The sequence below is a fragment of the Phyllostomus discolor genome, chromosome 3 (genome assembly GCF_004126475.2).
Source record: "Phyllostomus discolor isolate MPI-MPIP mPhyDis1 chromosome 3, mPhyDis1.pri.v3, whole genome shotgun sequence".
Classification (NCBI taxonomy): Eukaryota; Metazoa; Chordata; class Mammalia; order Chiroptera; family Phyllostomidae; genus Phyllostomus; species Phyllostomus discolor.
This window is the reverse complement of record NC_040905.2, coordinates 167723192-167749443: the sequence shown is the minus strand read 5'-3', so window position 1 is coordinate 167749443 and position 26252 is coordinate 167723192. Positions and strand designations below refer to the sequence as shown.

The 26252-nt window shown below is 45.3% G+C and overlaps 1 protein-coding gene across 1 annotated transcript; it reads left to right on the top strand.

The window, feature by feature from the left end:
- KLF9 (Kruppel like factor 9) lies at positions 1-25978 on the top strand. The gene is made up of 2 exons (XM_028518877.2): positions 1-1415; positions 22564-25978. Exons 1-2 carry the CDS (start codon positions 911-913, stop codon positions 22791-22793), a joined length of 735 nt encoding a protein of 244 aa, XP_028374678.1. The 5' UTR covers positions 1-910; the 3' UTR covers positions 22794-25978.
- Positions 25979-26252: the final 274 nt, after the last annotated feature.

Below are 26252 nucleotides of genomic sequence, written 5' to 3'. Positions count from 1 at the left end.
GGGAAGGTGTGTCCTACAGCTCCGCAAGCTGGAACGCGAGCCAGGAGGCGTGGACCGCCCCGGAGTTGGAGGCACTCCAAAAGAGGAGCGGCTACTCCTTTCCAGCCTCCAGGGTGTTACCCTTTTAAATGTCAGCGTTCCTGGCCGTAGGGGTAGCACGAGGCTTCGAAACGGAACGGTCGGATTGGTCGCACGCCTCAGCTCTAGACGCACCTCTCCACCGAAAGGCCGTTCTGACTGGCAGGGGGAGAAAGTAAACAGAGTTGAATCACCCTCCCCACTGGCCAATTGGAGGGGGTTTGGATTGTGACGTGATGGGATTCTGCGAAATTGTTACTGAGCGAGAGAATGCCGGAACGGTGCAGACGGGCAAGACCAGGGGCTCAGAAACCGTCCGTGGACTGGGGGAAAAGTGTCTCTTAGACGTGGCTCTTGGTCCCACCCTTGCCACCTGCGTTGGGGTGGTGGGGTAAATGTCCTGGGTCTTTAGCTCCACGGAGAGGCAGCGGAGGGCGTGTACCTCTCTTGCAGTTTCCTCTAGCAGCGCCTCGGGGGCGTACTCAGTCGAATAAACTTGCGACCGCCACGTGTGGCGTCTTTCCAAGGAAGCCGGCTGGGAGCGGTGGGCGCGCCCGTCGGGGGGATTGCGCCGGGCGCGCAGGACACCGCAGCAGCGAGAGGCGGCAACGCGGCGAGTTCAGCACTGTGGCAGCTGCGTGCGGAGGCGCTGCGGGTTACGTAAAGATGAGGGGCTGAGGTCGCCTTGGCGCTCCTGAGAGTCGGAAGCACCCGGCGCCCCCGCCCCCTTGGTCGTGCGCGCCGTTCGTCGTCCGAGGCCAGGGCAGGGTAAGCTACCTCTGCAGCTTCCGCCAAGTTTGACCGCCTCGCCGGGGCTGTTGTCGCCCGCACCATGTCCGCGGCCGCCTACATGGACTTCGTGGCTGCCCAGTGTCTGGTTTCCATTTCGAACCGCGCCGCGGTTCCGGAACATGGGGGAGCTCCGGACGCCGAGCGACTGCGACTACCTGAGCGCGAGATGACCAAGGAACACGGGGACCCGGGGGACACCTGGAAGGATTACTGCACACTGGTCACCATTGCCAAGAGCTTGTTGGACCTGAACAAGTACCGACCCATCCAGACCCCCTCGGTGTGCAGCGACAGTCTGGAGAGTCCGGATGAGGATATGGGATCCGACAGCGACGTGACCACCGAATCTGGGTCGAGTCCTTCCCACAGCCCGGAGGAGAGACAGGATCCTGGCAGCGCGCCCAGCCCGCTCTCCCTCCTCCACACTGGAGTGGCTGCGAAGGGGAAACACGCCTCCGAAAAGAGGCACAAGTGCCCCTACAGTGGCTGTGGGAAAGTCTATGGAAAATCCTCCCATCTCAAAGCCCATTACAGAGTGCATACAGGTTAGCTTCGTCTCTCTCTCCCACCGACCTCTGGGGTTAGTTAACCTTTGGCCTGGCAGCGTTCCTGGGCGTTAAGGACACCACACTTGGTCTAAAGGGTGCAAACATTTTGGATAAGATGCTGTTTAACTATTTAAATGTTTGAACCGTGTAGAGACTGAAAGCTCACTCTCCTTAATCGTCCCCAGCCTCTGGAAGCCGCGGAGAGCATTAAACTGGCGGACCGAGTGAGTGCTGAGTGCTAGCCCTGGTGCATGGCTTCGTGGGGAGTGGCACTGCCCCTCCCCTATCCCGCCCCGCCCTCAGGACTCCAGCACCCTGCGACATCGGGGCTACCGGACCTGGGCCGAGGGTGGCTGGGGTTGGGGCGGGGGAGCCAAGTGATGTACCTTTTATTTGATTCTTTTGTGGGATTGCAGAGACGTGGCCAGAACCTAGGTAGATGCGCCACACTTTGCATGGAACCTTTTAAGGATGACTAAGGACACATTTAGCTGTATGCTTGCTACTTTTCAGGGCTTGCCAAGGTGGTTTTAAATTTGGCCAAGAATCTCCAGAGAGGTTTAAAATAACACTGCTTCGGGCAGCAGAAGAGTTTGATCAAGTGATGGTTGGTGGGTAAACTTCACGACTAGTTAGCTGCTTTAATGTGAGATTTCAGTTAATTTTTTTTCCATGTGACTCAGGTTCATCCTCCACCCTGAATAGAGCAGTTAGGGAGGAGGAGGTGTGGTCCACGGTGGAGGTCGAGATAGGGTAACAACTGTTTAAACGTTCTGGAGGCCCCAAGGAATGGTCTCTCCCAGGAAGAGCAAAAGGCAGGGATGGCCAGATAAATGTGGCTAGAAAGACATTTGCAGGATAAAATGGGCTTTGGAGACTTCCTGGGACCATGGTCAGCCAATTCTGTTGGTTCTGTTTAACATACACAGGAAAAGTTGGGAAGTGTTGACACTTGGCCTTGCTTCCTCACCATCTTTAGTCAGGTTTCTCTACAACGGCTGTTCCAACAAGGAATCACGGGGCTTGCTCTTCCCTTGCAGCTCTTTTCCCCTCTGTCCTCTGACACCATGTTTATGAAGCCCTGGGCCTGTGGTTTTAAAATGATAATTGGTTGATTTTGTTCGGTTTTGCTTTTTAAAAGGCCACGTAACTCCATCTCATATTTTATTTCCTTTGGAAAGTGCTTCTTGTAGAGGTGTTGCTGGTACAGGAATAAAACTGTTTCCTCTGTGGTTAATGCAAAATCAGGGTCTGTTTGGGGTTGTCATCCGGGTTGCCATAAAACAGCACATTTTAAAGTTTGTATCTGTAAGGTTGTTGAAAGGCACGTGTCTGAATCGGGGGATATGACCTTTAGTGTGGCTTGCCAGGGGTGAAACAGGGGTATATTAAACCAAGGGTGTTACCAACAGCTGCTAGGCGGTCCTGGCTGCGTCAGCCATGTTCCCAGAGTTCGGTTGTTCACTTGGACACCCACTGCCACCTTGAGCAAAGGCACTTTCTCCTTCAGGGAGCTGCCCAGTCGTGCAGCTGGTGAGGCCTGCAGTGTTTCAGTGTGAGCTACCTGAGTCCACCTGACGCAGAAAACAGATTCCCAACATTCTGAACCATTCAGCTGAGTGATTTTCTCAGGCATTTATAGAAATGGCTGCTTATGTGTGCGTGCATGCGTGGTGCTCTTTAATACTCCATAAGGCAAGTCAGCTCAGCTGTTTCAGGAGAACCTTTTACACAGACAAGAAGTGAAATGTTTCTGTTTTAAATACCATAGTCAGCCTTTGGAAACTAGAGATATAGTGATTGCAGGTGTCTTATATATGTTTTGGTGCTCTGTAATGCTGGGACATGGTTGAACCAAACCTCTTAGCCTCTGTAAATATCGTCAGAAGGGTACTCCTATGAAAAAGGGTATATGAAGCCTACTCTGAATAAGAGCCTTACAGGAGGTTCAGTGCATTCGAAAGTTTCAGGTACAGCTTCCAGTTAGACTGCCTTTGGGGTAGGGTAAGAAGCTTCCTGATTTTCCTTTTGTTTGTATCAAATCCAGGTGGACAGGAGATAGCAGTCAGAATATCTGCATTCTGTGAAGATTTTGAGAGCTAAAATTCTAGCCACGCCCCCTGCTCTGTGTGGCCCAACAGAATCCCTCAGGCTGCTTGCTTATCTCCTCTAGAGCCTCCTATAGCTGCCACTTTATATAGAACCAGTGGCTTTAGAAGTTGAGTCATCTAAACAAAATTTCATTTAATTCAGTAAAGCTATATCTATAGTATCCTAAGAGGAAGGTGCTTTTGAGGCAGGCTGAGCTGGGTTCTGATTTGTCCTGCTGTTTCCCAGTTGTGAGACCTTAAACAAGTTACTTGAATTCAGAGTTCACAAGGCCTGCTGCTGAACTTGCTTTGCACATCTGTTTGGCTTGGCCAACACACGGTTTAAAAATTTAATTAGTTACCAATATCTAAAAATCGGAGGATTTGGGCACAAATCCAGATTTCTGGCTTCCCTGGAAAAATCGAACAACCTAGCAATACTGGGCTTGAATTCCTGCTTAGCAACAACAATGAACTTGAACTGGTATTTCTTTTTATGGGGCAGTGCCCCTTATTTTAATAATTTTCATAGTCTCTGTGAGCATTTAAGTTTGCAATCCCTGCTTTATTTGAGCCTCACTTTTTAAATCCAGAAAAGAGGGTAGTTTCACTGAACTCAAAGGTTTTTGTGCAAAGATAAGGTAATATTTATGAAATACTTAGTAGGATTCCGTACACAATATACTCTCAAAAAATGCTGGATCTTATAGTTGTTGTGATAGAGGCCTTCAAAGTTAAGAAACATAGGATAAAATTATTTTTAAGTTGTACGTTAGTTTATATTTTCTAATACCATGCTCAATGTGTTTTTTCAGCCTCTAGGTCAGATATCTTCTCAGGTGATGTACCCCTAAAGTTTAAGCAGTGGATCAATCCATGGTTAATTTGAAAAAAGTACAGCAAATACACTGTTTTCTGTTTCCAGACATTTTGGGCACTTTAGAGTGGACTCATCTTTCATGTTAACAATTAGATACATTGGAGTACTTTGCCTGAAAGCATATTGTGCGTATTATCTGGAATGCAACTAACTTGAAGTTTATCCTGGCCCAACACCACAGACCCACACCCGTGTCTCCGCCCCTGCCTCTGCATGCACATGCGCAGGCGCACACGCCCTCCAGTCCCTTACAGTCTCCATACCCACACGCTCCTCCATCTCTCAGCATACACCCCAAACTAGCCTCCACAAACATCCACTCAGACCCACAGACTCCCTACACCCCCTCTTGTACCTGAGCCCCCTCAGCCCTTCCACAAGCACTTAAAAAAAGTTTATTCCAAATTTCTTCACATTGTGGTCACCCTGTATATACAATATAAATATTTTGGGGATGAGGAGTATCTTTGGCGAAAGGAAACTACTATATCCAAATTCCAGACAAAAGTCATCAAAACTGCTGGATGTGCAGTTACACTAGGTTGACACCCCGGTGATAGAAACATTAGGTCTTATCTTCATGCCAGGTGAAATTTTACTCTCTTTGGAGGAACTTAATTACTTGTCCTCAGATGGTGACAATGGGTTGAAGTTGATAACTGGTTAACAGGATTCTGAACGTTAGAAAGCCTTAAATCCCAAGGATTGCACTCCAGTTCTATAGGGAAAATTTTTTAACAATTAAAAAAAAATAATGCAGAAGGAAGTTTATGTAAAACAAGGAGAGACAAGAGCACAAACACCCCAAGAGTAGCTACTCCGTTTCTCCTTGTGCTGTTTGACTACTTTGCTGCCAAGACTATCTGGCTGAAGAGACCTGGGTAGCCCCCACCCTGGAAGTTCTCTTCCAATAAAGGAAAGAGACCTTCTGGCCTCTCTAGGAATGTCCAATTCCAACTCAGGTGGGATGTCTCTTCCCTGAGTCTAAAGTTTTAAAATTTTGCTTATATAGATGTCAGGCTTGCTCTATGCTTCTTATCCTCTTTTCTCTTGATTACTAGAAAAACCTTTAGAGTCAATGATTTGGTTTAGGAGAATCCAGAGCTATTAAAGGTGTGAGAAGGATCCACTTCTACTGCTTGGGAGGCTGGGGTTCAGGGACAGGTTCAAGGACTTACTATGGCCACAGCACTAGGCCAGGAGCCTTAGCTCTGAAGTGGGCTACAGGCAGCCCACTAACTAGCTCCTGCCCAGTCTTTACCACCTTCTCCTCTCATCACGAGTAGAGACATTCTCTCTGCCCACTCCTTTTCACAGAGGACTTCCTAAAGTGACATGAAATGGATTTTGTAACCTGATATACTTCATCCAAGATAGATTTACAACTAAGCCTGGGTGGGGCTTGCTTACACAGTTTTTCTACCTTTTTTTCCTTTAATTTTCTCACTCTTTAGGAGACTTTAGACATTTTTTCTGTAACTGTCCTCCCCACCGCCCCCATGACATTTTAGTACCACAAATATATTTAGAGCCAGCAGTATAGAAGGCCACAAACCACTGTAACAGCCAAGACGTAGTTTTTGCCCCCTTCGGGGCAGTATCGATCCCTCTCCCCCAGTGAGACTAGACACAGTCTCGTGGGTCCTGTGAGGAAAAATAATCTCCATTTGAGAAGACAGCCAAGGACTGCTCAGGGCCTCTTGCTGTGCAGGATGATAGGTTCTGAGGAGTGCAAGGACGTCCTGTGGGGATTAATCTTGGGTGTCCCACACGAGGTTACGATTCCCTTGACTCCAAGGAAAGATGGCCCAGCCGCTGTTGGAATCTCACCCGGGGTGAAGGGCCGATGGGGACCCCAACAGCTCTTTGTACCTAGTCCCAGTGGTGAGAAGGACCAGTGGCTCTTCTTCCTCACTTTCCACTTGGCCATCATCGTCCAGCTAGCTGTCCTAGCAAAGACAGAGTGGGGTTGTCTTAGAAAAGCTTCAGCTGCCGGCAGGATTGCTGTTTCACAGCAGAAAATACAAGTGGAGTAGAATTACAGAGTAAAAACATCGTTTCCCTTGGTTTTCCTCTCAAATCTTATGTGAGTGGTGAGAAGAGAGAGAGGAGGGGTGCAAATGGGGCCCAGGGTGGGGATGGAGGTACCAGAGTAAATGTTTTTTGATGTTTTGATGGTAACACCCCATTACTTTCAGAGGCAAAGAGTTAACCTGAGGGAAATGAGTTCTTGGACTCTGAACACAAGGGTCAGATTTACGTTCCTGTTCCTGTCTCAATTGTTGACACTTATCCCTTGAATTTGTCATTCTGCAACGTCTGTGGGAAATTCCCAGATTGAACTTCCGAGGGAGGAACATCATGTGACATTGGGAAAGTGGCTGACAATGGTATTCCTTAGCAAGTTCATGGAGAAGAGTAGGTGGATGGTTTCCCCGTACTTATATTCAGTAGCCCCTAAAACAACTTGATGTGCCCTGGTTAGAGTAGGCTTTCTAGCCCACTGATTTGATTTCTGAATGCCTGATGATGATTAACATTTCTGATTTTTAAAAAAAAGACCTCAGCATTGTCATTTTCCCTAGTATTGACTCCCAAATTTTCCGACGTCCCCCCACCCCCTCCTTGCCTGTTCTCAGGCTTGGAGAAAAAGCTTGCAGCATTCCAGGCCTCTCCTGCTCAATTCCTCCCCCGCATCCGACCCTCCCACCTTTTCCTAATGTTTCTCCAGCAGTCCCAGCTCCCACTGAAGAGTGTAAATTAGTGCCTAGTAATTGGTACAAAGGCACTTTCTGTTTCTATGCAACACATGCAAAAAGGAGGGGCAAGAGGAAAGAGAAGAAAAAAACCCCACAGACAGTTTAAAAGGCAAAGAAATGGGATTCTCTGCAGTGGTCTTTGAGCAATACTGCCTCTTGCTCCACCCCACGTTTTGTTGGGAAGTTAGTCACAGGCCTGGGCCTAACTCAGAGCACTTGGTGGCAGCAGTTGTTAGTATCAAAAGAATAGAATTTGGAGGTTGGAAGTGACCTTGAGAGGTCATCACATCCATCATTTTGTCTCTAAAAAAGCATATGTCCACAATCTCAGATAGACGGGGATTGTTCTATGTAAGCATTTTGAGGGCATTGGATGGTTTGGAAGTACATGACCAGAGTTCAAAACCTGGCTCCGTGCCTTGACAAGCATGTGACTTTGAGCACAGCCTGGACTCTCCTGGAGCCGGAGCCAGAGCCTCACATTTCCCAGCAGCACGTGAAGGCGCTCTGAAGGGCTGTTAAGAAGATGAAGTGCTAAAGGCCCTAGCTTGGCCCGTGTGGTGAGATGGCCCTTAGTTGTGAACTCTTTGCAGCTCTTTGATTTGAAGGTTTTCTTCCCATGGTCTCCTGCGAATTTCAATTTGTGGTTGACTTCTTTTCTTTAATTTAACCTTGATTTAAAGATCTGCTTCAAATTAACCAAATTAACCGAGTAAAAGGGCAGAAGTGGAGTCAGCCCTGGACTGCTGCCCTTTTATTATGTATCACATACTCCGTGAAACAGCCCGAGGCCCAGTGCCTGTGAGAGAGAGTTCCTACTCCTCCCTTCCTGGAGCCATCCTGAAACTTTAATACCTTTTTGGTGCATTAAGGCCAAGAGTAAACATTTGTCTTAGCCAGGCCTCAAGCAGTCCCCTTAGCAAACAATAGGACTAACATTATTATTCATAGAGCATGCCTTCCCCACTAAAGGAGTGAGATGCCTCCATTTTTTTTTAATGTGTGAGATATTCCAAGGCATTTATTTCCATTTGTGCTTAAAGCTCATGTTTATGATGGTGTGCCCGCAGGCTTCCCTTTTAATCTCAGTTTATCATGACGTATGTTAGCTTTTAGAATCCTGAGATGAAAATTGATCATCTGTATCTGAACTCTAAAGGGTCTAGAGCTGCCAGACCAGTTAGTTCACTGTCTAAACCCAGGGTCACTGGGTCTTTGACTATTTTTTTAGAGTTTATTTATTTATTTTAGAGAGAGGGGATGGGAGGGCGAAAGAGAGGGAGAGAAACACCAGTGTGTGGTTGCCTCTCACATGTCCCAACCTAGGACCTGGCCCCACAACCCAAGCATGTGCCCTGACTGGGAATCGAACCACTGACCCTTTGGTTCAAAGGCCGGTGCTCAGTCCACTGAGCCACACCAGCCAAGGCTGAGTTGTTGGGGGGTTTTTTTGTTTGTTTGTTTTTTTAATGAAATTGAGAACAATCACAAATTTGAACAGGAGAATGGAATTCATCCTTGATTGAGCCTTTTTAAAAAGTAAGGACATTATTTAACTAGATTAAAATAAAGAGACAGGAGCTTAAGCCACACAAGATAAATGACAAGGATTTGAAATTCAGGCAGTAGTATTTGTATTAAACAAACTTCAAATGTTTTTCCAAGGCAAGTCCCTCTTGTTCTGGAAGTGAGTGCCTCCTGGAGCACTGGGCTTGAACTGAAGTGGGGACCAGTGGGGCAGACAGAAGTACAGAAATTCTGCCTCCTGAGCATTATGGACATTTCAGACCTGGAAGAAATCTTAACAGATCATTGTTAGAGAGAGGGGGGAAGAGGATTCACCCTCTCTGCCTTCCAAGGAGCCAGCTTTGATAAGAGAGTTAGCCAAGAGATAAAGAGTAAAGCCTGTGAGGAAGAGACCAGCCCCCTGGAAAGACCTGAATGCGAGGGCTCTCTGGGAGAGGCCTTTACCTGCAGTAGGGAGAGCAGTCTGAGCAGGGCCTTCTGACCCTTCAGACCTTGCGTTTGAATCTTGCCTCTGCTGCTCTAATTATAAGAACTTTCTGAGCTTCAGTCTTCCCATCTATAAAATGGAGTTCAGTCATTGCATACTCGTGGATTTGTTATGAGGTTTAATTTGGATGAGTTAATTAAAGCATTTAGAACATTATCCCCATATACTGAGTGTTATAATTTAAAATAATTAATACGTGTTGCCCAGAAAGCCCTTGTTCCTAGAATTTTTGTTTACAATTGCAGATTAATCCAGCAGCAGCTCATTCACTTAAATATTATTTATCGAGTGACTGTTACATGCAAAGAGCTGTGTCAGATGTTGACAACAGGTGCTGTGAGTGTTGCAAATAGTAGTAAAACCAGTAGTAGGGTAAATTATTAATGGTAGTAATCATTGACACCAATAATAATAGAACTAATAACAGTAATATCCACCATTTATTACATGTCAAGTTCCAAGCCACATGGTTGACATACATTGTCATATTTAAACTTACAGAAGTCCTATGAAGATTAAAAGGTTCTCTTTTTTTCTCTTTTTCTCGTTTTTTAGGAGGAATTGGACTTGGAATTATATAACCTCATCTAGGGTTACTCTGGAATTTGCCTAGTGTGTTTCTAGGTGCTTGGTGTTGGGCACGTGTGGTCGTCGAGCTGGACTGGTGGGTTTCTGCCAGCGGGAGGAGTTGGGAGGAGACCCATCGATTTGCACAGCTCTCTTGGGTTTGGCCCTGAAGCTATTAATCTTTAGCTCTCTACTTTTGTATTCTGATTCTGCCTTGTGGCTGATTTTTATGAAGCTTAGTTAGGAATATCTGTAGAAGTCTTGGACTCAGACCAACTTTTCCAATAGTTATCCAGAATCTGCTTCCTTCCAAATGAAAAAGACCCTAATTTTGGGAACATGACTGTATTAGTTAGGACTCCTGATTGCAAGCAGGAGAATCCATTCTTGGATTGCCCGAATGAAAAATTGCCAACACATCTGGGGTGGCTCTAGTTATAGGTATCTCTAGATCCAGAAACTCGGTGTCTGCCTCGCTCCCTGTGTCTACTTTGCTGTGTTTTGCTTTGTTTTCATTCACGGGCAGGCTGTCTCTGAATGGCGGTCAGGTGGCCCACGGCAGTGCTAGGCTCCCAGCCAGCCAGCCAGCCCCAGGAGAGACAGTCCCCCTGTCCTCAGTCACCACGGCTTGGATGGGTTACACGCAACCGCTGGGGCTGTGGGGTCTCCTCTGGAATTTATATGGAGACTCAGAGTGAGGAAGGGGTTGTTTCTAAAAGGAAATTCGAGGTGTGTTATTTATTACCTAACAGAGGCCATGGAGGCTGAACAAAACCAACAGCCATTCACGCCATCTTTCTATTTAGGATGATAAACAGGGTGTTCAGATTTTGACAAGAGCAGATTTTGACAAAATGAGAGACACATCAGTATGACTTTTTTCTCTATATTTTTCTTCCCTTTGAAGACAAAGCTCTGAACTATCTCTGGAGTTCAACCTAAAGACAGGTCACCAGCCACGTGCCAAGTGGTCTGTGTAAGCACAGATGATTTCAACATGTATCTCTTACGCTCAGGGCCACACCTATAGACCTGCCTCAGTGGGTGTACTGAAGCCAGTACCAAAAGCCTCACAGGGGACAAGTGTAACTGCAGCCATGTGGTCAGTCATTCACTTAATTCCAGTCATCTATCCATGCCCAGAGTGGTTGTCACCCTGTGTGCTCATAGGTGGAGGCCTCACCTTTACAGAGGTGAGCTATTCATCCAGTGAAGCCCACTGGGGTCCAGAAGGCTATTTAGTGTGGCTAATGCCCAAGAAAAACCCTGTAACAAATCATAAGAGGCACAAAGTAGATCTTCAAAGTAATTTACAAAAACACATCAAAATGACTTACATCCCTTTGCTGCCATAATTCTACAATAGTTTAGTACTATTGCCATTTTAAGGAAAATAAGCAGCGTGACAACCAGACAGCTGGCTCTTCCTCTCTTGTGGTGCAGATTATGCCCCTGGCCAGCCACACGTGCTTGTCTGATGAGTTCGCCCACTGGGGCGGGGGTTCCCAGCAAGAAAGGAACATAGGCTCTGTCCCTCCATGCTGAGTCATTTCTTCTCAATGTCCTGCTTGCCCAGAAATTTCAAAACACTTGCCCAGGAATGCCTGCCCAAAGAGGGCTGGGGACATCAGGCAGGGGCTGTTTGATGCAGGTTGGATGCTCAGACCTGCCTTTCTTCGTGGTCTTCGGTGACAGATACCAGGCAGTACTATTAGTGGCTCACTCTGTTAAGGCTTGAAAACTATTTGACAATAGCCCCTGTGGCATGTGTGAGAAGGACCTGTGGTCACCACAGCCCTACTCTGGTGCCAGCAGGTACGGAGGTTGAGCCCAGAGAGAAAATGCTGGAAGCAGGTACTGGAGTAGCATCACTAGTGGCTCTGGGTGCCACAGCCTGGCTGGCAGGTGGAGGCAGCATTTACTAACCAGACACCAGTCTCCACTCTAGTGTTTTCCTCTTTTGCCCATTGTCTTTTTTGAACCAAAGACTTCAGCCTTCTGGATAGCAGTTGTCCCCAGACTGGAAGCTGTAGGTACTACAATAATATTAAACAAGTGCACAGTTGGGGAGGTTATCCTTGTTTTCACTAACGAAGTCCAAAGTCTCAGTGGTCCTTGTGGAGTAGCTATGTGCATCGGGTAAGAACCTCCCCGTCACAAACCTGGGTGAGCAAGGAGCTAACTGTCGGTAACTAGACGGTCCTTAAGCCCTGTTACTCCCACCTGCATCTGCTGTTAATGCAAGGATTTCACCTTGGCAGTTCAGGATCTCTGGGTCAATTCTTTGTCAAATTGTATCCTCCTTTGGGTAAAAGTTCACAGAATCAGTTTTCTCCCTCTCCCTTTACCTTTGTTTCTCCTGGAAGTGATTTGTTATTTGTTAGGCAGGAGGCTCGCCTCTGATTTTGGTATCCTGGGAGGGTTGTCCATGGTACATGCCATCATCCTTCAACAAGGCAGTCTCCCCTGGGCCGCCATGCACCGGCTCGGGTCTGGGTCCTGGTGTGCTGGCCGCCTCTGCTGAAGCAGCTCCAGGTGTTAGATCCTTGCACCCCGTGACTCAGTCCTCCTGTGGCCTCTTCCTAAGTGCTTGGTCTTGGGCTCAGGAACACGCAGTCCCTTTCCCCATCCTGCATGTGGAAGGGTGGAAAGCTGTGAGGCATGCGCTGAGACCCTGCTCTCAGCAGGGCTACCCAACTCCGCTAACCTGAGCCACTGTGGGGACTTCCTAGAGGGACTTGTGCTGGCGCTGGGCATGCTTTGGGCCAGGTGACAGTGGCTACTCCTGGGACTGCCCAAGCCTGTTTCTGAAAGGAGAGGAGAGAATGCCAAGCACTTCGTAGAGACCTCTGTGTCTGTTCTTTGCACACAGCCCCTCTAATCTTTCTCTTTCTCTACACTCAGGTCTTGGTAGGAAACTCTGGCAAATCAAGAGAGTTTAAGTTTAAAGACTTCAGAGACTACCTTACATTTTTAAAACTCTATTGTGAAATTTAAAGGTCAACAACAACTTATTTGTTACAAACTGCCTCTGTCCTCCCCAAAGCAATGCAACTAGGAAGCAAGAGAATTAGAAAACCATGTGGTAAAAGGCTCTCCCTGCACCCAGGTAGGGTCTTTGCTCTTCTTTCACAGGCTAATCTTGCTTTGTGCTCAAAGCTGAAGGAAGAATTTGAAAACCAGTTCCAATCTAGGGGTGTCCTTGTGCCTGTCACCTGCCCTCTGAGTCGGGTTTATTTGAAACAGGACAGATGTGAGTTTGATGGTCATAAAAATCATCCAAATTGCAAAGATTCAAAGAATCTATGTTCTCAGGATAGTTTTGCCATCAAACATCTATAGCCCGTTCATTGTTTAGTGCCTAGTGCGCTTTTTTCTAATTTCTCTTTTGCACAAATACCTGGGGAGAGCATCGTAGTCTAGGATGGCAGGAAGAATGTGGGTGTGGGGAAGAGCTGATCTGGGCCAGGGCCTAGGTGTGTGGTTGCGAAGAGGCCACTTCACCTGGGCTGATTCAGAGTTGCTGAGATGGGGGCCACATAACGGAGACATTGAGACATGTCTCTAGCTGGGTTGAGAACCCACACAGTGAAGACCCTATTGTCTGCCATCGCTTTCTGAAGCTGCAGCACATGAGCTGCCTCACAGATCAGTTGAGGTGGGAGACATGCTAGCAGTACTGGGACAGGCTTGCCTCCTCGTGCTGCAGTGAGGAAGTGCTGGGTGACAGGCGTTGCAGACACACACCCACTTCCCAGCTCAGAACCTGCAGTGTGGGGCCAGCAGCCTCCCACAGACACACACAGGGGCCTGGGAGTGCAGTCACCCATCCAAGCTCTGTAGTGACTGTTGTATCGACACATAAAGTAGAAAAGGAAGTCAGATCACAGGAGGGATTCAGAGAGGGGCCACGAGCAAATGGCAACAGGGTGGGGCAGCATTCAGGCAGAGTTACTCTTCCAAAGCCTGTCAAGTTTTCATTTTTCCAGAACATCTGCATGTGTAGGTAGCAATATTTTTGGCACACGGGAGGATTTTGATTTCTTGGTCTTTGAGTCCAATATGAATTGGAATGATTTCTGTAGGGAAATGTAGAGTTGTCTGTCCTCCTAGATGGCCTACATACCTCCTCTATCAATTGCACAGGTGCGTCTGCACTTGAGGGTGATGGAATGAAAAAATAAAGCAAAGACACATTTTGTACCTGCAGGTCCACGTCACTTTGCCGTAGGTGCTGAGGACAGATGATCGTGGACAAGGGGCACCCAAGGCCCGGGGGCAGGGCAGGTGTGTGTGGACAGGCGCCCCGCCAGCCTCGTCCGTGACGAACGCTGTGTTGGGCTTGGCTCCCCACGTGTGTGCACACGCTCAGTCCTCATTAGGAACATTCTCATCAGTTCCTAAGGAGGACAGTCCTTGGCGGGGCAGCTCTGCCGCAGCGGCACTGTCTGTGTGACTCCGCAGCTGAAGGGAGGTTCCTGTCTGCCCTTGTGGGGGCCATTTTTCCTTCACATATAGGGAAGGGGGGGGCAGGTGGAGGAGGAGTGAGAAAACAGATGTAGTTTGTTCTGAAAGTTTCTCACTTTCCAGCAATTTATTGAGAAAGAAACAGAATGATTTCTCTCCTTTCTTTGGTCTTGGACACTGAAGTGTTTCTGTAATTTCTCAACAGGAAGTAAATCCTCTGCCCACCTTTCCCCATAATTATATAATCCATTCATGGAAAAATTTAAACTCAGATGTGCTGTCATTTCCTGTAAGACTTTTTCCTGCCTTTTTTCTCATAAAAGAAATTTGTACTTAACCTTTTTTAAGAAATTAAGAAATACAGGGGAAATTACAGAAAGAAGTAAAAGTTACTGTTTAACCCCTCACCTGTAGATAACTACTGTTCACATTTTCTGTATTTTTCTTCCAGGATTTTTTTCTCTCCGTACATGTCCACACACATACACAGCAGATCATACACTGCTCTCTTCACTTAGCATGTACTGCTGACATCTTTGGATTTCATTACGTAACAGTCTAGTACCTTTTAAACAGGTATATATTATGCCAGTGTGTGTTTACACTTCTATCTATTAAACCAGCTCTTTATTGTTACACATTTAAACTGTTATCTTTTATAAACAATGCTGGTATCCTTGTGTATTTTTGTGTTCCTATCTGATTATTACCAAAAACAATTGCTAGATGAAAATATTGCCAGGTGGCCCTGGATCAGTTGAGAGCCCCATCCGAGCAGGAGAGGCTCTGTGTCCTCGTGCCCCCCCCCAGTGACCCCCAGTGGCGCATTGTCACCAGCCCAACAAGTATTTCATCGGGGTCTCGATCAGTATGTTTTGATTACTTGTGAGGTTGAATATATTTTTGTATCTTTATTAGCCATTAGTATTTCTTCTTGTACAACTTACCTGCATCCTGGATCAATTTTATTAAGTTGGGCTATTCGTTTTGATTTGCAGGTGTCCTTTTCATATTATAGATTTTAACCTTTTGTCATATATTACAATTTCCTTAATTAGTTCACTCTTTTGGTTCTTAAATTTCTTTGAAATACATTTTTATATATTTCAAAAGTACTCTTCAAGTAGGGTTCTGCCTTTGCACTCATGTTTAGAAAGTCTCTCCCCATTCCAGGTTTCTAAAACTATTCACCTATATATTTTTTATGTTTATAGTTTTTTTACATTTATATACATAGCCCATTGGGAATTTATTGAAATTGGGAATTTATTGAAGTGAAAGGTATAGGGTAGGGATCCAGGCTGAATTTTTTTAAACCAGATGTCTATGCCATTTATCAAATTAAACATCCTTTTATTCACTGATTTGCAGTGCCCCATCCATGTGGAGTCTTGAGTTTATTTTCAGACTCGAGTCTGCTGCACTGATTTGTCTTCTCCTGTGCTGGTATCACACTATCTTAATTATTGCAGCTCTAATCATGCATTTTAATAACTGGTATTGCAAGTGTTCACCTATTATTGTGCTAATGCTAAAGTTCTTTGGCAAGTTGAGCATACTTATTCTTGCAAATGAACTTTAGAATAATTTGTCAAGTTCAAGAAAAAAGAATTTCTATGGGTGTGTTAATTTCACACATGGATTTGTACAGAATTGCCACATTCTGACCATTGAGTCTCACCATCCAAGAGCATGGGAAGTGTTCCATTTATCCATTTTCTTTTATATGAGGGTTTTATAATTTTCTTCGCACAGGTCTTGAACTTTTTTTTTTTTTTTTTTTAAAGAGGGGAGGGAGAAAGAGAGAGAAAGAGAGAAACATCAATGTGGGGTTGCTGGGGGTTTTGGCCTGCAACCCAGGCATGTACCTGGGAATCAAACCTGCGACACTGGTCTTAAACTTTTGTTGTGAGGCTAATCCCGACTGTCTGTGGTTCACATATAAGAAAACCATTGTTCTTTTGTATACTTACACCTATGCGTGCATTTTTAATTTATATTAGTTTTTCAGTTACTCATCTTAGACTGTCCCAATAGAAAGTTGTATCAACTGTGAACAATTTCCATTTCACTTCCTCCTTCCACTAGTTGCTTCTTATTTTATCCAGCCGCACTCCCTAACGTTTCCTGAGCAACCTTAAATAGCAGTGGCGATGGAGGCGGGTGTGCATCACGCCTTGAGCTTGGCTTCAGTGGGAATGCCGTCTTTCCTTTGCTGTTGACCTTGCTGGGGAAAGGTTTCGGATCTGTATTTTTCTGTTTTCATAAAAGTTTTTATTAGGGATGGATGCTAAATTCCCTCAAATACTATTTTGCATTTGTCAAGGTAAGATGTGGTGGGGGGGGTAGGGGAATGGGTGTATTGGCCTGTTAAGATGGGGAATAATATCAATGTGGTTTTCTAATATCAAATTATCCTTTTGTATCTGGAATCCCACTTGCTTTTTTTTTTTTTTTTTGCAATCAAAAAACACCACTTTTCCTCAAGAGGCAGCCTTGATTTTGTACGTCTATGAGAAGCTATCATTCTTAATTGGCATTTTTAGAGTTCTGTTCTGAAAAGGAGGTCTAGTTCCCTTGGATTTGTTTTACTAAATTGTGTTACTTTTTCTAGAAGTGATGAAAGCTCCGGAAAGCTAGAAGTGATGAAATATAAATTTTTTTTGCATTTGAAAATTTTTTTTATTGATTGATTTTTAGAAAGAAACATCTAAAATTTGTTGTTTCACGTATTTGTGCATTTGCTAGTTGATTCTTGTAATGTGCCCTGACTGGGAGAACCTGCACCCTTGGCCATCAGATAACGCTTTAACCATCTGAGCTACCTGGCCAGGGCTACAGTTTGTATTTTTAACCTTCAATTAAGGTGAGCCCATTTTAGGCACCTTCCATGTAGCTGTGAAAGGGAAGGGTGAGAAGAACCAGGTGGGGAAGGGGCAGCACTGAGAGCGTGGTCCTCCCTGCCCCCCTGGCCAGGACCTAGTGGCAGCAGGTCTGAACCCAGGGTTGGGAGGACCCAGTTAGCAGTCTCCACACTTGTCCTTTTTCCCTGTGTATAGAGAATTTCACACTGTTCATTTCAAGACTTTACTGAGAAGAGTAAGCTTCACTTGGCATGGCTGTACTAATCACCAGGTGGAGTACAGGCTCCTTCTGAAAGCAGGGAGCCGTCATTTGTGCCAAATGGGCAAGTGTGCAGCCCCTAGGCCCCATTCTACTTCTCTCGAACCCACTGGAGGCCCACAAGACTTTTGCAAAGAAGTCCTGACCTGTCTCTGCAAAGAGAGTCATTTACACATTTGGTGCAGTGTTCGGGGGCACTTTTGATCGAGTTTATTTTATACTCCGAGCTGAGTCTGTCAGCGAGAGGTGCTTAGCTTGTTGCTGAGAGGGGAGGGGAGTGTTATATAAATAATGAAAACCCAGAGAAACTTGTGCTGTTAACAGCTCTGCTCCAGTAAAGCAGAGTTTATTGTGTCACTGCCTCTGGGTGTGTTTTCCTGTGAAGGCCAGAAATAAAGCACTAGTCCATGTCTGTTCCTTTTTTTTCCCCAGGAGGATGGCAACTCTCTCATTAATACTAAAGACAAGTTTAAATATTCGTTAGTTGATAGTTGATTTGCCACAGCTTTGTTCAGTATGAAGAAGGATTCTTTTGGGGGCCTTAGCACTGAGCTGAAGGGAAGACCTGACTTGATCTCCCACCGGCTGCAGGACGCAGGGCCGGCCAGTCAGGGCCTCTCTGCAGCCACCTTCCTCCTCTGCACATCGTATCTGGTCCCGTTCAGCCTGCAGTTCTCGTCCTCCTCTATGTAGGGTTTCCCTATTCTGTACTTTCTTTGGTGAAAACGTGTCATTTTCTAGATGATAACCTTAATATATGTCCATCATTAACTAGCATGCACAGTAGGTTGTACATAAACTCTGCTGGATCGAAGAGGTGGGTGATGTTAAAGGGCAAATGGTAAGTCCCAAGAATAACCCAGCGTCAGAGACACTGCCTGGCTGGTGCAGTGTTTACAAAGTGCTGAATCTGAAGGCCTTTCAGAGGGAAAAGCACTCTGCAGTTGGCCGCGGATCCCACCACACCCCATGGTCTTACACACCTGGCATTTCACCCATTTCTATTACATGTCTGGCCTCTGAAGATACTTGGATTTACACCAGGTAGAGGTTCAAATCTTCAGACTGATACCGGGAGTCGGACGACTTCCTGTAAAGGACCAGACAGTAAATATTCTAGACGTTGTGGGCCACATAACCTCTGTTGCAGCTACTTGGCCCTGTTGTGGTGGCAGAAACGCAGCCATAGACCACATGTGAGCGAACAAACGTGGCTCGGTCCCAGGACAGCTTTGTGTATGGACATGAACCTCTGAGCCTCGTCTAGCTTTCTCCCATCACACAGTATTCTTCTTGTCTTGATTTTTTCCCCAACCATTGGTAAAAAGCAAATCTAAGAATGGTGTTTAAACCATTCTTAGCTCATGGGCTTGACAGAAACAGGCGGCAGATCACATTTGGCTGTGGGCTGTAGTTTGCCAACCCTTGATTAAGTGCATTGTTCAGAAGCTTCTAATGATTTTCCAAAGGATCCGAGAAGAATCAAAATGATCCTGGAGCTTTTACAAGAGCAGCTCACTTCCAAGCATTTTTTCAAATGCTTGGAAACTGTAAACTTGAATTATACAAGTTATGTGAGTTGAACAAAGACCGCTACAGACTCTGGTTTGTGCTGGGCTCTGTGGGTGGCCCCGTCTTCTCTGGAACACTCAGGGATGAGGGTGCTACGTCAGTGACAGCATCTGGGTTAGACAAAACGAGAACAGTCACATGAGGACAACTCTGCCGGGCAGTGAAGAGATGTAGCCATAAGCTAGCTCAGTTGAAAGTGAATTCAATGGGAACAGACCCTGATTACACTCGAACTATATATAAGTTATGAGCATCCATACTTGATAGTTCTTCTGTGCCTACAGCTGATTCAGGCTTCATGACTGTTTTCTAGCCACTGTCACGTCCATAGAACCATCTATCTACTACAGAGGGAGTGACTGACTTCCTTTCTGATCCTCACACACAGCACAGTGGTCTTCTGACCCCTTTTTTCCCCACAGTGGAGACAGATCCATTCAAATAAATTAACCTCCTCTCATGACTCACTTGAAAGAAACATGTGCCAGTGAGTAAGCTAAACCACGTTACCACTGCTCCAAGAAAGTCATGTCTGATGAGCTTTTGTCCTAACAAGCCAAGAGAAAACACTGCTTTTCCTTTCTATCGCTTTCCTCACCACCAAATCATAAAGCAGTGGAGTGGGGCTCCAGTAAGGACAGAGCAGAGAGGGGGGTTTTGGTTTATTTTGTTTTCATTTTTACAGATTACTACTCTATGAATTCTGACCCTTTATTATATGTGTGTGTGTGTGTGTGTGTGTGTGTATTTTTTAAACATAGCCTGTTTAAAATTAAAAGCACATTTCTCCTGTAGACACATCATCGGGGTTAGTGAGGACTTTGCCGCAGTCCAATTCTGGAATAGCCCAGAAGTCTTGCCCAGTGATCCGGGAACTTCTGAGCAGGCTTTGGTCATGTGACCAACCTGGAAGATGAGCAGGTTCAACACACACGCATACAGAGAGAGCATTTGCGAAATGCTTGGAAGCACAAGTAGCACAAAAGTCAGATGTGACATTGTTTGGCCCCAGGAAGCTCAACTTTGTTGGGTTGCAACAACCTGCTTTTTAGCTTTTGCTCAGAATTCTGCTGAACTGCGTTATAAAAAGCTGTGTAACCCAACTTAAGTGGCAAAGCGTAGTTTTCCACTCCGTGTCATTGGGTTTTTCAGAGAGTTCAGTCTGAAGCTATTTTTTTTTTCTTTTTGTCGCTGCCAGAGGCAGTGAGCATGCCGATATGTTACTAACCCCAGCACTCATCCACCTCAGGCCAGGCTCGATGTTTATGGGTCTGCTGTAGCTTCTCGCCGCCATGGCTTTTCAGCACAGAACGCGGTGAGAATTTATACCCAGACCCCTGAAGAGCGAACTCGCCTATAGTCGTCCCCCTTTGGCAGTTTTGCACTCTGCCGTTTTAGTTACCCACAGCCAACAGCAGTCTGGCAACACTAAACGGAAAGTTGCAGAAAGGAGTCCATACGTTGTAAATTGTGTGCCATTCTGGGTAGTGCACTGACCATTCTGCTGATTGCATCGTTCCGCCTCGGATGCGCGTCATCCCTTTGTGCAGCGCGTGCACGCGCAGTGCTCGCTGTGCGCGACCCAGCCCTGCTCGTCACTTGTGATGGTCTCAGTTATCAAAGGCTGTCATAGTATCACTGAGGGCTTTCAGGTAACCCTTGTTTTACTTAACAATGGCCCGGAAGGACAAGAATAGTGATGCTAGCAATTTGGATATGCTGAAAACCCATAAAGTGTATGTATAGGGAAGAAAACGTTATGTCTAGGGTTTGGCACGCTCTGTGGCTTCAGGCACATATCCCTTGGATAACGGGGTCTACTGTGTGCAGATTTGATTTGCCCACCTTGGATTTCCACGAGAACAAGTAGGTTGAAGAGGTTGTGGTGACTATTGCTGTGCATAGAGAACAGCAGATTAAACCTTGGCCCTCACAGGTTGTCATACAGGTGATAGAGGCTTTGTTTTGTTGTTATTGTTATTTCCATGTGTCTGGCAAAGATTCAGAGGAGCTGAGTAAAAGAAGGAGTAACTTTTGGATGATTCAGACGTACCACATCAGACAGCTCTTACTTAGCCTTTGTAGTCTCTTTCTGGGTTCCAGGAAGGTGGGGACAGGAGTGAGAAAATATTCAGGCCTCACAGCTACCAAAGGAGTGTCTGGAGAGGTTGGTGAAAGCCAGCAGTTCAGGTGCCCTGGGTCTGTGGAGCAGCCACTTTGGGCTGTGCTTGGAAAGGTGTGAAGAGCAGGTCGGAGCTGGGGGGCGGCAGGTACTCCCCAGAGGTGCCAGCCAGACTCTCACCTCAAACAGCTCATTCTTCCTTTCTGCTTGTGTCACCCAAAAATGGACATAGTACCTCTCCTGCCATTCTGGGGGTCAGGAGGCCCCTGACACTGGCCTGATCACGTCTGGAAGGCAGGGTTTAGCTGCATTATAAATGAGACACAGACAATGTGAATTTGAAGAAAGCAACTGGAACAGGGAAGGATGTGGAACAACTGTCAAGTGTTCGTCTCTGTTTCCTCATCTGTAAAATGGGCCGCCTCCCTGGGGTGTCTTATGAGATTTCAGTGAGATAATGCTACTCTGTGCCTGCACTTAGGTTATTATTTTAGAAATGTTGGTTCTTCTGTTACAAGAAAAATGGAAGAAAGATTGTTTAGTGTAGATGCGGAAGGAGTAGAGGAATACAGGTCAGCTGTCTTCAGATATTTAAAGGATCAATATGTGGCAGAGGGAACAGACTTGTCTTTAGAGTGGAGACAATACAACTTAAAACATGGGCTTCCCAGGAAGGCAGATATCGCATCAGTGAGTGTATGCAACAGAGGTGCTGAGGAGCAAGCAGGCTTTCTCTTTGGGTGCGGGGCTCCCAGTCACCGGACTTGCTCAGACAGGTTTCCACAGCCCTCGGGGACTTGCCTGTTGTGGGTGGGAGGTTAGTTGGACCCCATTCCTCAGTTCTTCTCCACCTCTTCGTCGCCAGGAAACTCAGCAAAGGCCTGAGTTTTTTGAGCCCTCTGGGAGAACTCATGAAACCAGCAACCGTGTAGAATAAAACCAGAACAAATAATTTCCAAGGCTCTTGGGGATCCACTGGGTACGAAATAGCAAGCTCATTCGCTTAGAGAAGATGATTCTCAGCAATTTCTTCATGGTGTTCGTTTTCTAGGGCTGCCATGACAAAGGACCACAGACTGGGTGGCTTAAACTACAGAAATTTATTTCTCATAATTTTGGAAGCTAGAAGTACAAGAATAAGATGTTTGACAGAGATGATTCCTTCAGCGGCGTCTCTCCTTGGCTGGGGAGATGGCCGCCTTCTCCCAGCCTCTTTACATGGCCTTGCCTCCCTGTGTCTGCGTCCCCATCTCTTATTCTAAGGCCACCAGTCCTGGATTAGGGCCCAGCCTCATAAGCTCATGTAACACTAACCATCTCTTCAAAGACCTTATCTCCATATGCAGCCACATTCTCTGGAACTGGAGGTTAGGACTTGCACATACAAATGCAGGGGCAGGGTGTGGTTGGTGTGACACATAATTCAGTGCCTAACACTCACATTCAAAGGGCTTACCCTTTGAGTCAGAGGGCTGGCTGACCATGATCAGCCTTCGGGAATTTTGTTACGTGTTCTTTAAACTGTGTCCTGTCTTGATTCCCTTCTCTTAGGTGAACGGCCCTTTCCCTGCACGTGGCCAGACTGCCTTAAAAAGTTCTCCCGCTCAGATGAGCTGACCCGCCACTACCGGACCCACACTGGGGAAAAGCAGTTCCGCTGTCCGCTCTGTGAGAAGCGCTTCATGAGGAGTGACCACCTCACAAAGCACGCCCGGCGTCACACTGAGTTCCACCCTAGTATGATCAAGCGATCCAAAAAGGCGCTGGCCAACCCTTTGTGAGGTGCTACCCACGGAAGCCAGGGAGGGACGGACCCGGAAAGACAAAACTACTCCCAGCAAACAGACAGACACGTGCAAACTAAGCCCCAGAAGAGGCCTGCCAACACAGGAAGTCCTGTTCCTTGGTCAATATTCTATTTTTCCTCTCCCTGCATTGTTTTTAAAAAGCACATTGTAGCCCAAGATCAAAGTCCACACTTGGTCCCTTTGCAGAGGCAACTCTGAAGTGTCTCTGACTTCCAGAGAGAAGACAAATGGTTTCTTTTTTTTCTCCTTTATTTTTGGGGGTTGGGCAGGGCATAGTGGGTGGGGGGGAGGGATAAGGCCAAGACTGGGGTAGCAGTTTAAAGATTAAACACTGGTGTACATAGTCTGACTGGGTGAGTTGACTGTGGCATCACACGGTGATTCTGGGCCCGTTCTGCTTGCCGTCTCAGAATTGTTTTTGTTCCTTTTAATGTAATGACAAGTGTGCTTCAGTTTCTTTAGCAAAACCACTCTCTTGAATCACGTTAACTTTGGAGATTAAAAAACAAATAACGCCATAGCACAGCTGTCTTTATGCAAGCAAGAGCACATCTCCTCCAGCATGACCTGTCATCTAAAGACTTGAAAACACAAAAAGTTACTTATAGTCAATGGGTAAGCAGTTGGAGTTTATACTAATCAAGACAAACCTTGGAAAAGTTACACTAAGTACAGAACTTTTAAACCTTGCTTTGTATGAATTGTACTTTTTGAACATAAGCTGCACTTTAATTTGTAATGCAGAGGATGAATAAGTTAAGTTCATGCTTTAAGGATAGAAGCAGATATTCTTTTTGGAACCACGTTATAATCTGCTTATTTTACAGTATACACATTTCCCTAAGGAGTCAGCAGATGTGAGGGCAGAATATATGCAACAGATGCTGAAGGAGTAGGAGGGTAGTTTTTGTTTTGTTTTATTTTTTTTTTAATTTAAAAAGAACAAACAGAATTTTGACTCTATTAACTTTCCAAATTTTCCTATTCTTTTAGTTAATATCCCCTTACTGTACCTTAATGCCACGAAGGGAGAGAGGGCTTTGACTCTGTTGGGTTTTAGTTGAATGGGTGCGTAACAGTAGCTAGCTCTGGAAACACCTATTTTGGGCCGGGGAAAGGATTGTTGGTCTCCTTCCCACGTTCCTACAAAACTCCCCTAACAGGTGCAAGATTTATGTAAAATGAAAAGGGAGCTGAACTGTGAAAAGAAAAATACACCCCTAAAAGCAGCAAGTGCCAAGGGAAAATACCACGATGATTTCAGAGGAGACTGTAAAGTCATCCCTTTTGGAAAACAAAGGCACATGGCAGACATACGAATGAAAACCCGTCACTGTATCTTTTACATCAGAAGCCTCACCACTAACGTATCTCGTATCCAGGTGTCTACAATGGCCTAAACCACTACATCCATAACATGCCATTTACCTGAAAACTTCATTTTGGCCTTTATGTGGCCAGAAAAAATGAGCTGAGTTTTCACAGTGGAGAAGAAACCTCAAGTAGGGGAGTCAGCAGTGATTGTGGGGAAATGTTTACATTTTTTTTTCTGCAGAAACATCGTTTTCTGACAGTTTTATCTGATATCTAAGACAGGGAGCTCTGGTGCACCCTGGTTTGCACATGTGCTGTAAGATGTGTTGCGTGAACCAGGGCGCCTCCCTAGCAGCGAGTCGATACTTCACCCGATATGTGCTCATTTCCAGTTCAGAACCCGTGTGGGCTCCCGCCGCAGGCGCGGGTCACAGCTGACTCCTCCTTCCAGTACAACAGCCATCACTAGCACGGTGTTTTTTGTTTTTTGGTTTTTTTCTTTTTGTTTTGTTTAACCAACATAGTTATATTAGTAGTTCTATAAAGGGAACTGCTTTTAACAATTAGGGACTGGGAGCAGTCCATGGGATAAAAAGGAAAGTGTTTTCTCATGGGAAAACATGTCAGGAAAAATAAAGAACACTTTCTACCTCTGTTTCAGATTTTTGAAACACTTATTTTAAACCAAATTTTAATTTCTGTGTCCAAAATAAGTTCTAAGGACATCTGTTCTTCCATATGAAATAGGTTAGGCTGCCTATTTCTTGCTGAACTCATGGAATGGTTCTGCTTGTGATCCTCTGCACGCGGCCTTTTAGTGAGCGAGGAGTTTGGGTTGCCTAGCAACCCACTAACTTGTACAAACTCATCTTTCCCTCACAGAAAGAAACGAAGGAAAACCAGGCAAAGTCAGTGAAAGACAATCTTTGTAGTTTCAGGAGTAAATCTGTGTGTGGCTTTTGTCCAGCACGTAGATGGATGTAAATGCAGCAACTTGTTTTAAAAAATAATGCACAATTTACTCCCCCCAAAAGTTCCTCCTTGCCTTTTCAAGTTGTTGATGAACACACATTTGATATTCTATTATATGTTATAGTAATGTAACGTATAAACTCAAGGCTTTTTATTCTTTGTGATAAATCCTGTTTTAAAATGTCACAAAACAGGAACAAGCATTCTAATTAGATTACTACATCGAGATACAGTTCAGCTAGGACTACTAGAGTTCATTGAACACTAAAACTATGAAACACTTTTTATATTAAAAAGACCATGGATTTAACTTATAAAAATCCAAATGCAGGATAGTAATTTTTGTTTACTTTTTTAACCAAACTGAATTTTTCGAAAGACTGTTGCAGGTGTTTAAAAGGAAGAAAAGTTGTTTTATCTAATACTGTAAGTAGTTGTCATATTCTGGAAAATTTAATAGTTTTAGAGTTAAGATAACTCCTCTCCTTGGTTAGGGAAGAAGAATGCCCTTCACCACTGTGGAATGATGCCCTGGCTTTAAGGTCTATCTCTACATCATGCTTCTTTTGAGACTTATATTTGGTAGTTGTAGTTACAGAAACTGATTAGTTGTGAGTCTGCAGATTTAGCACCGTGCTCATCACTCTGGGTAGATGGATACGTTCTTTCACAGCAGGTGAATGATCTGTAACACTGTAAGATACTGATCTTTACAACTGTTTAATCAGTTTTATTTTTGTACAGTATTAGTGACCTAAGTTATTTTGCTGTCCTGTTTTTGTAAATCAAATGAAATTATAATAGAGGATTCTGACCGTAGGTATTTTGTACATATGTATATATGTTCAAATAAAAATAATAAAAATGATAAAGATTTTGTTGTTCCTGCTACTATGTGTTTTAAAGAAGGCCTGTTTTGCCGTAATAGAGGCTACTACTTTAACCTGTGCTCACAGGATTTTATGATGAGTACAAAGCTGATTTTATTCTGTGCTTTCAACATGTGCGATATTTGTGTAGATCTGTGTGTATTTACTATTCACAGACCTCTGAAGTAGTAGATGGAATGGAGGCTGCTTGAAACCACTTTTTATACCGGAAAGGAATGTTCATATTTTCAGGTAAATCATTGAAAGGGGTTTCTAA

Excerpts from the sequence above, each read along its gene's own strand:
- KLF9 (XM_028518877.2), top strand. The coding sequence starts at position 911 with ATGTCCGCGGCCGCCTACATGGACTTCGTGGCTGCCCAGTGTCTGGTT. Across the intron at positions 1,416-22,563 it reads CCATTACAGAGTGCATACAG|GTGAACGGCCCTTTCCCTGC; the intron begins GTTAGCTTCGTC and ends CCCTTCTCTTAG.